Source organism: Pagrus pagrus (assembly GCF_965226575.1).
Source record: "Pagrus pagrus genome assembly, chromosome: 21".
Classification (NCBI taxonomy): Eukaryota; Metazoa; Chordata; class Actinopteri; order Spariformes; family Sparidae; genus Pagrus; species Pagrus pagrus.
Genome location: NC_140208.1, coordinates 23278318 through 23291600, shown reverse-complemented (window position 1 = coordinate 23291600; position 13283 = coordinate 23278318). Strand labels below are relative to the sequence as shown.

The 13283-nt window shown below is 43.7% G+C and overlaps 1 protein-coding gene across 1 annotated transcript in view; it reads left to right on the top strand.

Moving 5' to 3' along the window:
* gas7b (growth arrest-specific 7b) overlaps positions 1-13283 on the top strand; it is a 68493-nt gene that overhangs the window by 41046 nt on the left and 14164 nt on the right. The window contains exons 6-9 of the mRNA XM_084342965.1: positions 2055-2144; positions 4006-4121; positions 4343-4417; positions 10785-10863. Coding sequence (XP_084199091.1) covers positions 2055-2144; positions 4006-4121; positions 4343-4417; positions 10785-10863 — 360 coding nt within the window. The remainder of the gene's footprint in view (positions 1-2054; positions 2145-4005; positions 4122-4342; positions 4418-10784; positions 10864-13283) is intronic.

Here is a 13283-nt window from a genome sequence, read left to right as displayed (position 1 = left end):
GATATGAATTTCTCTCTGACTTTTATATTTTTTTCATACTGTATGTACCGGCTTCCATAGCAACCAGGGTGATGCTATTGATAAGCAGATGGTTGTAACAGGAAACATGAGAGACGGAGGGGAGAGGAGAGACTTTGTACCAATGTAACTGCTACTCATGCTGAATGCTACAGCTCAAAGTGATAGATGAGCTGCTTTCTGTATTAATACATGAGCAGGCATACTACATACATGATGTAACGCTTTAAAAGAACATTTCTAAAATAACTTGTATCCACGCAAAATAATGAAGTTAGCTAATCACATATCTTTGCCCTGGAGGTTACGCTACGTTACTCGCCTGTGTAGTAGGCTAGTTACCTGGACATGCTAGTGTTCGCAGCTTATGCTAAAGTAAATAAATGCACTGTGTCCTTGCAGGCTCACTCTTAAGTTTTTTAGTTTTTGAAGGAAAACAACAGACCCCACCCTCCAAACTCTTCTGACTGCGTGTTCACACCAGAGCTCGGCAGTGCCTCCTCACGAGTGTTAAGCTCATTTTGGACATTCGCTGTTCGGAGGAGGGGTTAAATGACTCAATTGATCGAGGTCAGCAAAGGTCAGGAAAGAAAGTGCTGGAAACAGTGTGTGTGTGTGAATGCAAACAGAGTAAAGCCTTCACTGGAGACTGTTGGAAGTATTGCCCTCATCTTCGCCAAAGGGAGCGGGGGTCAGTTTAAAGCCCTGCTAGCTGTCAACCTCTGGACCTCAGCAGCGATTACAGAGAGAGCCACTCCCTCAAACAAATTATAAGCTTCATAAGCCAAGATAAGGTTGAATTAGAGGCCTTTTTCTTCTTCTTCTGTTTGCATTTCAATCTGAATATTGGCTCTGGAAAAGTCATCAGCAGAACTGTGTTTGTTGATTTGCTGTGGAAGGAGAGGCTGTGGCATTAGTGCTCTCTGGTGCCACAGAGGTTTTTTAAAATAGAAACAGTGCATCCCTGCTGCAGGCTGTTTACCTCCTGAGGTTAATTGGAATGAATGTGAGAGAGGATAAAGCTCCTTTTGTTTGCCCTGGAGTCTTTGCTAAACCTGGGGTCTGTTTGTATCTCTTAATTGTGAGAATAGTTTCTCTTTGAAACGTGTGGTTTCTTTCTTTTCCTTTTGTTTCTTTATTTCTTTTCTTCTTACCTTGTCCTGAAAAACTGAATGGGCAGCTGAAGACGTTTTGCATTACAAACCACAGTTTTGTTATGCTTGGTTATACCTTGAAGCGTTGACTTGTGCCATCGTATCCAAAGCAGCTGTGACTGCATTTCATGAAGCAGAGAGGTTAGAGGTGAGTGTCTTCTGCCTTCCCTCCCACCCTGGATGTTTGAAGGAAAACTATAAAAGCACTGCACCAAGCCCCGGAGCACAGAAAGTACTAGAGTGACATGCATTGCGCATCATCCTATTAAGCGTAACCCCAGAGCAGAGCCGAGCATCTCCCACAGAGTCCTGCAGCCAACAGATTCAACATCACTGCTGCTGGGAGAACAAGCAGCAGACAATTAACTGCGAGGAGATAATTAGAGGCATTCTTCGGGAATCCATTTCGCTGATTGCTCCGGACCAAAGTAGAAGTTGACGGTGTTGTTGTTGAGAGCTGAGCGATGAATCCCAAAAAGAGTGAGAACCTGAAAAGCGCTGTATTGACAGCAGTGTCCCTGAGGACGGGCTGGACAGAGAACAGTGAATGAACAATGATGGGTCGATTAGAAATGTCTACTTTACTTCGGTTTGTTCTGAGCTGCTGAGAGGAGCGTGTTGCCAAAGCAACGCAGTGAAGACTACCTTGAATACTAGAGCACGAGTGTGTGTGCATGTGTGTGTGTGCGTGTGTGTGTATGTGTACTCCTATACATTTTCTGTCAACACACTGAGCACTAATAGTGCTGCTGTACAGTACAGTGGCATCAAAGCAAAGTTGTCTGTCATGATGCTATTAACTGCCCCATTAACTGCCCTCCCTGTGGTGCTCTCTCTCTCTGTCATTCTCTCTCTCTCCCCCTCTCTCCCTCGCTCTCTCAGGTTAACTGTGTGACGTTCCCGGCTCTTGCGTGCATGCCGGAGCAACAGCTGTTGAAGCCGAGCGAATGGAGCTACTGTGACTACTTCTGGGTAACTTCACCTCTGTATTTAAGAGGCTGTAAATCCTGCTGCCCCTTCGCACAAACTGGCTGTGACTTTTCTTCAGGGTTACATCAAGACCAGTACTGTAACACCAAAGAACTGCAACTCTTCTGCTCACGTTACTCATTATCATACACATACTGCTGGAATTCCAATTTTAGCCTATTGCCATTAAAATACATTACAAGTCTCTGTGTAGAAAAAAACAATGTAGACTTGTACTTCCTAAACTTTTTAGGAGGTGACCTCTTAAAACTGGTGTTTTCTTGTGTACATATATGTATATAGTTCTTTTGATATCGAAAAATCTGTATCATCATCCCTTACGTTGACATTACAGTTCTTCACCAGGTGCTGTAGTTTCTGCCCTGCATGTAAAGAAAAGTCAAATATCAAGACGAGGACACTTTCTGAGAACATTCTTGAATGTGAATGACTAGAAACCAGAGAGAGAAACACAATCCTTTCATGAAGCCATTCTACCTCTGTTGACGCCACGCTCTCCCCAGAACATCACTAAATGAACATCCCCGAGAGTCCATGTGAGCAAAGACAACATCAGACCCTTTTCATCTTTCAGCATGACTCCATTTTTATGTGGTACTGGCTGAGCTGCACGCTGGGAATCAGCAGTGGCTTAAATAAGGTCCACCAGACAGTGCGGTAGGATGATACATTACATGTAAGTGGCTGCAGTGCAGAGATCCAGCTGGCCTCTGCTGCTCTGTTTGGACATCTTTCACTCCTGCAGTGTAATCTCTACCAGGTGTGGTGTGTGGCTAACACACAGTGGTCAGACACACAGAGGGGACAGTGGAAAGAAATCATGGCAGGTTTTGGTAAAACAAGTCAGTTTTGACCTCCTGATTTGGGCCTCTTTTCTCAGGACTTTGTTTACATGCCACTTTACAACTGCCTTTCTCCATTAATCTGATTTTTTTAAACATAATGTAAACAAGAACCCTATAATCAGGATGAGAGAAGTTGGGTAACCCATATCTTTAATTCTGAGATTTGAATGCAGGAGAAACTGGAGGGGAAACGTGTGGCTGTCACAGCAGTGTAGAGGGATGGAAGAGGGATGCACTACAGAGTTTCCCTACATTCAAGATCATTGGATTAAAACTGACTTAATCTTTTGCATAGGATAGTTCACAACAATGACATCACCTGACAGCGTTGTTGCAGTGAACAGGTTGAGACAGACACTGAACACTTTGCACTTGCAGAGTCTGGAGGGAAATATGTCTCTTTAGCTGCGAAACGCTTCACTATGTTCACCAGGCAGGCGCTCACTTTGTCTGAAGTCATTTGGTGTGGACAGGTAGTGTTCAGTGGATTTATCACAGCCTGCAGCTGCTGCACAGGGTTAATGAGAGTGCTGAGGCTTAACCACATTAGTAGAGTTGTGGACCGTCAAAACCAAAACAATGAGCTGAAAGAAGCTAAAACGCTCCATGGATCTAGAGAAAAATGCAGACTTGGGTTAAAAATCTGTGAAGGTTTATTGCAACAAGCAAAACCTCTCACAATACAGTGCATGTAAACACTGACTGATGCTTTAACAAGCAATGCATTGTTAAAATTGTCGAGTATCAATTTGAGATAAACGTATTGATTATTTCACCAACATTAAGTCATCATTCACTCAAGCCATCTACACCACATCCATCAGATCAGAGGTGTTGCTTCAGTTAATGCAGCCTCAATCTGATGGTGCTCCTCTGTATGTGAGGCAGCATGCAGGAGGCACTCAGCCAGTTGTTCACGGTGTGATGTTCTCATGTTTGTTGCTAAGTGTTTGTTTGTTCAGTGTGTTTCTCGTGTGCTTCCTGTGTTTATCTTGTAGAGTGATAAGAAGGACACCCAGGGCAATGGCTGCATCACAGGATTCGAGGTCTTGCTGCAGAAACAGCTGAAGGGGAAACAGATGCAGAAAGAGATGGCCGAGTTCATACGAGAAAGGTATCAGCTTTTTTCATCAGCCATCTCCCCCTCTTCATTTTTTCACACTTCATCTTGGGTAACCATGATCACAATACAGTTGTCATTAAAACAAGCCATTTCCCCCTTTTTTTCTGCTCATTCATGTACATCACTGTGTTGCACAACGCAGTAAACTCACATGGAAACAGTCAGGTTGCGTAAAGGCTGTGTGGTAATGAAACTCTCTACTTCCCTCTCAGGATAAAGATAGAAGAGGAGTACGCCAAGAACCTCTCCAAGCTCTCCCAGATCCCTCTAGGGAGCCAGGAAGAAGGGTGAGTGACCTTCCTCCTTGAAGGATTTTCAGGAGGAGGACAGCCCTCTCGTTGTAGAGCAGCCTGTCACACACATGGCGGCTGCACGGAAGACGTGAATCAATATTCAAAAAAATGACACGTCAACACTTGGACAAGAAGTCTTTCCACTATGCAGCCTCTTTGGGAATGAGGCTGTAAATTATGTGTTTTTGGGGCTGCTTCCTCCACAGTAGGTCTTGTAATAATATTAAAGTGATACTTTATTGCACCATAGAGGGCATATTTGTTACCAGTGGGGTCAAAGGTCACAGTCAGCTGCAGAGCAGCAGCCATGAAGCTGGTAGAGGCTCAGTGTCAGATGATTGACACTCTGGGGAAATATATAAATGACCAAAAAGAAACATTGCTTTGAAATAGAGTAATGAGAAACATGAGAGTGTGCTGCAACGAGTAGTTGATTCATCAGTTTGTCGGAAAAAAGATACATTTAGGTAATTTATCAAGCAAAAGTGTCAAAAATTCACTGGACCCAGCCTCTAAAGAGACTCTGGGAACGTGTGATGGGCATTACACTTGTTTTTGGACCTTTTATCAATTAAACAATTAATCTGAAAATAAAGTTGAAAGATTCATCAATCATACAGTACAAAGCTATTTACAGAGTTAGTTGTGACCCTAGTTCAAGTGTACAGCATCATAAAGCTGCTTCTGTCCATTTACCATTCAAGATTAATTTGTGATTTTATAACACAAGGATATATAACGATGCACCTGTAGTTCCCCATGCTGCACACAGGGAAAAACCCAAACCTATTAAAATAATAAACTTGGTGGAGTGTTGATGATGAGTCTGACAGCCTGAGGAAAGAAGCCGCTCTGTGGTCTGGTGCTACGGCAGCAGATCAAGGGCCGATATCTCACTCTACTATTGGGGGGCACAACAAACAGGACATTTTCTGAGGAGCAGTTCCTGAGGGGGACAACAAAGCTGCCATCCAAAGTTCTGTTGAGCAAGACCAGTGCAACAAACTGGCATTAAATGTATATAGAGGAAACACTGTATGCTTCACGTATGCAGTAGATACTTCTGTATCTGTTCTCGGTGGAACACTGGCTGCTGTGATTACAGTAGCATCATAAATTCTGTAATAGAGGCACAAATAAGAGAACATGATAACTGTAGTTAACAAAGGCTCCAGCAGATGTTGGGGTCAGATGTACTCTTGGTCCCTCAGACCATGTGTCTGTGGAAACTTCACAGCTGTAACTGGTCGGCCGCCACTTCCTAGTGTGCTAACATGAGAGCACATTGTTTGGAGCAATGACACAGAATTAGCTACTTTGAATAATAGTCTGAGTGTGTCAGTCTGTCTCGATGGTACTGTTAACAGCGCGGCTGACTGCTGTTGTCGTACAGTAGCTGTAGCCACTGGCTGTTTTTGGTTGCTACAACAAGCTCTCACAAGAGTGAGAAGAGCTAAGCTAACTCGAGTTTTGTAGTGAAACCCGCTAATATATTCAAGTTGAGGCTATCATCGCACAGAGAGCCTGATGTAGAGGCTGGAGGCTGATCTGAGCAGAACGTTTGCTTACATTAGCAGATTTAGCGACCATAACGTCCTGGTCAACTAATCCTGTAACAGTGTGTTAAACTCAGCAAAATGTCTTTCTGCTCATGAATTCAACTTTTATTTATAAGAGGATTAAGTTGTTATTTTGCCTGTTAGATGTTACATGATCTCTGTTTTGAGTGACTCTGGTCGGTGAATATAAATGCTTATGTGGAATTAGCGGGCCAATTAGCCAGTCAGGCAGACAGGACCTCAGTGAGGGAGCCAGCCAACCAGGCGAGACGTCCCGGTGTGAGTCTGGGTCTGGAGGCTCTGTCAGAGATGCTGTGAAACAGTACGGCCTTCCTGTAAATCACTGCACGCTTTGATCTCTGTCCTGCAGCATACTCCAGTTATTACTGTAAGAGAGAGCAGAGGGGCGGGTGGAGGGGGGGAGGAGGTACAGAGGTAAAGGAGGGGGGTGAGAGTTGGGACAGGGGCAGTGAGATTTGAGGAGGCAGACATTTAGTTGCGTGTGTGTTGAGGGTTTTAGGGAATGCAGAGAAACCCTGCAGGGAGACAGAGTTTGCAGCCACTCCTCTTTTCTCCAGTCTGACAGCTGAGGGAATATCATGCTGCGGGCCAGTCTTTGTCCGATTCTCCCAGGGGACACAGGAACATGGAAAGTAAACTAACAGGAAGCTGAGAGGGGCCCTGTCGGCTAAAGACGCCCACAAAGAGAAGAAGCTGTGATTTGTACGGACAGGGCATCATTATTAAACTCATCTTTATTAAGAGATTCCTCGTGGACACAGGCAGAGTGCATAGCAACCTGACTGACAGTCAGTCCAGCGTCACAGCTCTAACATAACTTTCAGAGAGAAGAAGATCGTATTTGGTCATTTTAATTGAACATTATCATCATTATGTTATTCTTGCTATATTGTGTGAGCTGTATGTCGATGGCACTAAACATAAATCTTGCTAAGTCAATTGATATTCTATTGATATTAAATCAAAGCTAAAATACGTTGTGTTCATTGATTAATCACTGCTTTCATCGTTGATGATACAGTTAGCAAGCTAGTTTTTTCCCAGAATGCTTTGATTACGCTGAAAAATCATCTGGCCAATCTCATGTGGCCAACTGCAGACAGACCGTGGACACTGTGTCACAGGAAGTGAGCATAAAAACAAACCAGCTAACCAATCAAAACATGCCAAAAATGCTCCTTTCTAAGTGAAAAGTTTGACGGCATATTTAGCTAACTGTGGTAGCATGCCAGCTCTGTAACATACAGATCGCATACACAACTTTATAGTCATACGTTAGCAAAATATTCCACAAACTGAGCTGCACACCTGGTGGGCCTTTTGTTAGCGGTGGTGTTTCTGTCAGTCTGTACAGAAGTTCAGTTTCTTGTGTTGAGCACCAGGGGGCGTACGGCTGCATGCTAATTGCAGACAAAACAGGACTGCGTGGAGACGAGGCGTAAGGTGTTGTGCTGCTACAGTCTTACTTGGTCTGGTAACCTATGGCCAGTTTGTTACAGTATGTCAGCTAATGGTAGCTAGTGTTAGCAAACTGACCTTCTGTTTGCTTACTGCGACTCCTCTCTACTTCGGCTGTTGTGGTGTGACATTCTGAATTCATCAAACTTAACACAGGCTCTTTACCCTCCTACAAATGATGAGTACACTTTATTTCACATTCGAAACTTTTACAGCAGACCAACAAAGTGGGCGAACCCTGGTGCAAATGAGACAGCGTGAAAACAAAGTTTAGCTAAGCTTACCCTCCCCTGCACTGTTTACACGTATTAAAGATAATGCTCTTCATATTAGCATGGTCATAGAGGCTACAGTGGGTTGGAATTGTCCCATATAGAATCCAGATTATGCCAGCCGGCTCAGTCTGCCCACACCCAGAAAAGTGCAGCACAATACTTTCATTATTGTGTCCCTCAGGCCAGCTCTGTTGTCAGACAGCACAATCACTGTTTTGTTGGTCAGTTCCTACTCTCCGACCGGCCGCAGCCTAGAACCAGCCGTCTATTTATTCCTGAATTTACCATTTGTTTGGAAGAGATGTGGCTGTGCGGCGTGTGACCACTTTATATTGCCTCCAATCATGCACTTTATCAGTTCTGTTGAATGGAGGAAGTACATGGCAGGAGATTAGTTCTCGCTGAGATTTATGATTTAGTTGATTTTCTGTAAATGCTTTTCACACTCAGCAGGTTACATCTGGCACACCTCCACAGGGTCAGAGTGCTGCAGCTATTGCAGCTTTGAATAATGAGGCATAAACAAACATCTTTGCTCTCGCTCGTGTTTTTTAGGTGGACATGCATGAGCTTTCGGTCTGGTCTGGCTCAAGTTAATCACACCAAAGACACCGTGAAAAAGCCTCTTCACGTGCTTAAAATATTAAAACAACATGTTTGGGCGGCACATAACACAGTCAGCAGCAGCGTTCACCAGCAGAGTGTCAGTGAGGGAGAGAAAGATGTGATTTGATGAGAAGAACAGCAGGATGGGATTACTTAAACATGTTTTATGTCTGGTTGTGTGGTGTGGTTACATTTTTCGTTCATACCCACTAGAGCAGGAGGAGGTCATCATTAAAAAATGATATTTTGCGTGGGAGCCAGAGGAGTTACTCTAACTTTTAGCTTCAGACAAAAAAAAATTGGCATTGAAAACTGAACGAAAGAAGGAAACACACAAAAAGTTCTGTTGGCGATGAAAACAAGTTCCACTGAAAAATAAAACACAAAAATTTAAAATCATTTCATTTTATTTTGATATTTTTTGGACTCTGATGGGATTTTATTTTATGTCTGCAGTGTTGCCAACTGTTTTCCAATGAAAGTAGCTAGCACTAGCTCCAGATGATGTCATACGCTCATTAAGACACTGATGACATAATTTCATACTCATTTGCATAAAGCTTAGTGGTTGTGTCGGTTGCAGAGAGGGATCAAACGATTCCATATTTAAAGGCTCAGTTACAGAGAACGTTTCAGAGCGAGAGCGCCACAACCGAACCTCCACTCCTGCAGCGAGCAGTGACCTCCTCCCTGCCCCACACCCTACACCACTGCTGGCCAGAGTGAGGCCTGCAGGCCAGAGCTGGCCCACTGTAAGGTTCTGTTCGGCCCTCCAGATGGTTCTAATGAAATACAAATATTAGTAATATTCAAGTTAAAATAATGTTCTTATGCTGTTTCATTTGCATGTGGGTTAAAAATGTTCTTTAAATGTAAACGATCATTAATTCTTGATTATTCATAATCACACAGTGACACAGTGCGCAGGAAGTCAGTAAATCAAGGAAACTTGGAGTCCCAGCACCATTTTGCATCCTAGAAATACAACACAACACCATTAATGTTTCAGTTTTGAATGCAAGTTTGAGCGTCCCTGCACTCAGCAGCAGGAGGAGAGGGAGAAGCAGTGAACTGCTCTATCAGTTTACTCTGAGCTGCATGCATGGGAATGAATTACAGTATAATAGATTTAACTATATTTCTCACCTTTTCCCTGATGCTCGCAGTAAGTTGCCAGGTCTGAAAAGTCTCTAAATTGAGCCACAAAGACGCCACGACGGCAACACTGTGTGTCTGTCTCTTCTTCAGTTGTGTTTTATAGGTCACTGGTTTTAAGTTTAAACTTTCTGTCATCGTTTTGGCGTGAAGAGGCGCGTTTGAGGGGAGGAGCAGGGAGAGATTTACATATGATCTCCAGTCCAGTGAATGCACATGTAATTCATCTGATTGTCCTTACTGTGCCGTGTGCGTCACTGTTCTGAGACTTGGGGAAAAATGGACCTAAATCTTTGAACCTGTATAAAAACAAATAAGGTTTGTGAATGTGTGAAAGGTAGAACATACATTTATATATTTGCAGCTATGTCAAAAATCAAGAAATAACACATATTCATGCAAAAATGATTTCAACAGTGCTGTGAATATCTGTGTGTAGATTCAGAGCAGGAAAGTCAGATTGAAGATGGACTGTACACTCGGCTACGTTACGTGTGTGACGCTGAAGTCGACCCGTTTTGATGCCAGAGCGTTGCAGGTGCTGGACTTTACTCAGACAGTGTCAGGAATGTTTTAGATGTCAGTCAGAGGGAATTCCACACATGTCTTCCATTCACAGCGACGCTTTGAAGTAACCTGCTTACCCATAAAGAGTGTCAGTCCTGGACCCAGAGCCTGGACCCAGAGCCTGGAGGCTGTGACTGCCTGCCTGCCTGCTGCACGATTGTTTAACCGTCCTCAGCTTGAAGAAATATGAAAAAGCTTTCTGCCTCCTTCCATTTCCTGTCAGAGCTAATTATGAATCATTCACTTTCTTTGACTCAAAACAAATGTGTGGCCTGTTAAAAAGACAAGTGTTGTGTGATTGTTAGGTAATGTTTATCGGCTAACTTAATTTGAACGTTTATCTGCAAAACAATGCGAGCCTTCTCAGTGTTATTGCCCCCAGCTGTGTTGGAAAGCTGAACTGTGAGCTGAGAGAAGAAGCTGAGCCGTATCTCATGTCCCATACATCCTAATCATCTGCTGAACTGGCTGTGGACCTCAGCTCAGCTCTCTAGATTTACTGGTTGCCTGTGTATCCGTGAACTTTTGCACCGGCTCTGCTGCTGAACCCCATCTGTGTATGTGTGTGTGTGTGTGTGTGTGTGTGTGTGTGTGTGTGTGTTCCCCAACACTGTCTGCCCTCCCTGCGTGTCTTTATGTAAAAGTGTGTGTGGTCCTTTCTTGTGTAAGATATTAAACACACACACTCTCTCCCTCACCCTCCCTGTTATCTGCTGTCAGGACTCTGGGGGAGGCTTGGGCCCAGTTGAAGAAGAGCCTGGCAGACGAGGCTGAGGTTCACCTAAAGTTCTCCTCAAAGGTAATTCATCACACTTCTCTCCACCTCTAATTAGCTGCTACCTGCTTGATGCCCGTACCTGTTCATGCATATCCGTAAGTAGATAGCAATGAACACACCGACCACATCACGTGGAGGGTGCTTGTGCTGTGTTTGTGTTGCGGTTCAGACTCTGGCTGATCTCAGCGTCACCAAGAACTCCAGTCCTCTCTGTGATTTCCCTCCAGACCCTTATCCTTGTCTTCTTGTCTCTGTATGTTCATGAACTGGAGACATGAAACATTGTCCAGAGCTTGTTTTGAATGACACAAAAGTGTTACCACAAAAATTGAAACAATCCACCCACACGGCCTCATCCCCTGAGCCACTTTGCATATTATATAGAAAATCCTTAAACCTCAGTGTGTGGGGCCTGTTGGAGACATCAGGTAACATGAAGCCAGCACTAACAATAAACACAAAACATCTCTGGGGCTTCACAATAAAACAGCATTGCAGTATTCTCCTAAACAACTGAAGAAGCTGGAGACTTAAAAAAACATCACATGGCTCCATACAGCTCGTCTGGTGTCGTCCAAGTCTCCAGAAGACCCGAGGTTCCTAATTTGATTTGAAAAGACGTTATACACACCCGAAATCTTCACTGTAGCTGCTAAACTAAAAGCAGCCGTCTGAAATGGGTGCACGAGCTCTATAGTGTGTGGAGGGTGTAAATAATATCGGGGAGGGGGGATAATGAATGAATTTTCAGTTTTGGCTGAACTGTTCCTTTAATATGGATTGGGTCACATCAGGACTGGTGGATCTAGTCAGTAAGGTCAGTATCAGCTCTTCTTATATATAATATATATGGTGTGGAGGTTGCCAGCCCCCTCTGGTTGTACAGTATGATTCCATGTTGAGTGTGAGCTCTGCAGCCTACAGCACATGACTCACGAGACAGACAGCCTGCCTTCAGATGTAATTACATACAGTGAAGGGCTTCCTGATGACTCTGTGGGCTGAGGCACACACATATGACACCGAGGCTTTGAATCAACATTTATCACCCGCCATCTTTTCACACCACTCCAGTCGTGACTGCCTCTGAATGAGGGAGACTGAAGGCTCCGTCTCAGTCAAAGAACTTCGCTACTAGTTATCTCCTTCACCACTATCTTGGGGGGGAGCTGCTCTTAATACTAGGGTTGTGAAGAGCTGGATGGGTTTGTCTTGAGAGTAAAGAGAGGGAGGCTGAAAGATAAAGACCAGGATTACAGCTGGACTGATGGAGGAAATGGAGGAGGTGATGTTATCCTCCAGAGATGCACAGATGTGCGGCATAGTTCCAGGTTCTGTAGGAGAAGGAAGGATTTGAGTCGAAATGAACTTTGAACGATGGTTTCCAGTGTGAGTGCAGGAGGGAGCTGCAGGTCTCATTCATCACTGACAGCTGGGCCACAACAACACATCACTTATTAGCATCAATAACCAATGAAGGGCTCGCTACTCTTTTTAAAAAGTATTGTATTGTGTTGTAATGTATTATCTTGTCACATTGTCAGGGCAGCAAGTGTTCATACTGCATGTCATTTAAAATCTGAAAAAGAGTTCTGATGTTCTGGTTGGCTCCAAAAATCAAACTGTTTCTGGTCTGAGCTCGCTCAGCGTGAGAGGATGATGACATCATGTAGAAAGAAACTGCAGGGCGTGGAGCTAATTATGGTTTTTGGGTAATTAAATCAGATGGATAAAGGGGGATTAAAGTGATTTCCCTTTTTTGATTGATAGCGTTATCATTGCTGAAACTTACGTAGTATAATTGTCTTTGTGACTTGCTGCTGGTGACAGAAATCATTTTACTCCAACTCCACTTTATATGCATGAAGAGCGACTGTATCTGCATCTGGATTCATACTGTCGTTCAACACTTAAAGCTGCCTGACAGACAGATTCTTTTCAGTTATCAGGAATCTGAAAGTAATCAAAAGTTGTGCATGTTTTCAGCCAGTGAACACAATGCATCATCACTGAGTGACACCAAATTGAAATGCAGCTGTATGCTGTACCTAATCTTTCCTGTTTCTATCCTTCCACAGCCTGATTTGAGGAAATACGATAAAATTGAGTTGAAATGACTTTCTGAGACATTCTTTTCTATATTCGTCCTGTTGTAAACTGGCTGTCCTCATGTGACACTGTGGCTGAATGCAGCTCTGGTCTTCTTTATTTCAGCATCAATGTGAGCCTTTCAGCTGAGCAAGCTCATACTAATGTTTTAGCCTCAAAATGCAAATCTTTGGTCAATATTTAGAAAGAAAGTCCAAATGCAGACCTCACCCCTCAGGACACAAGGCTGGCGGGCCAATGGGATGAGCAGAGAGCTCAACAGTGAGGTTCTGGAAGTGAAACTCTCATTCATATCCCATCTTAAAGGTCTTAGTATAAGGATTTTATCAAAG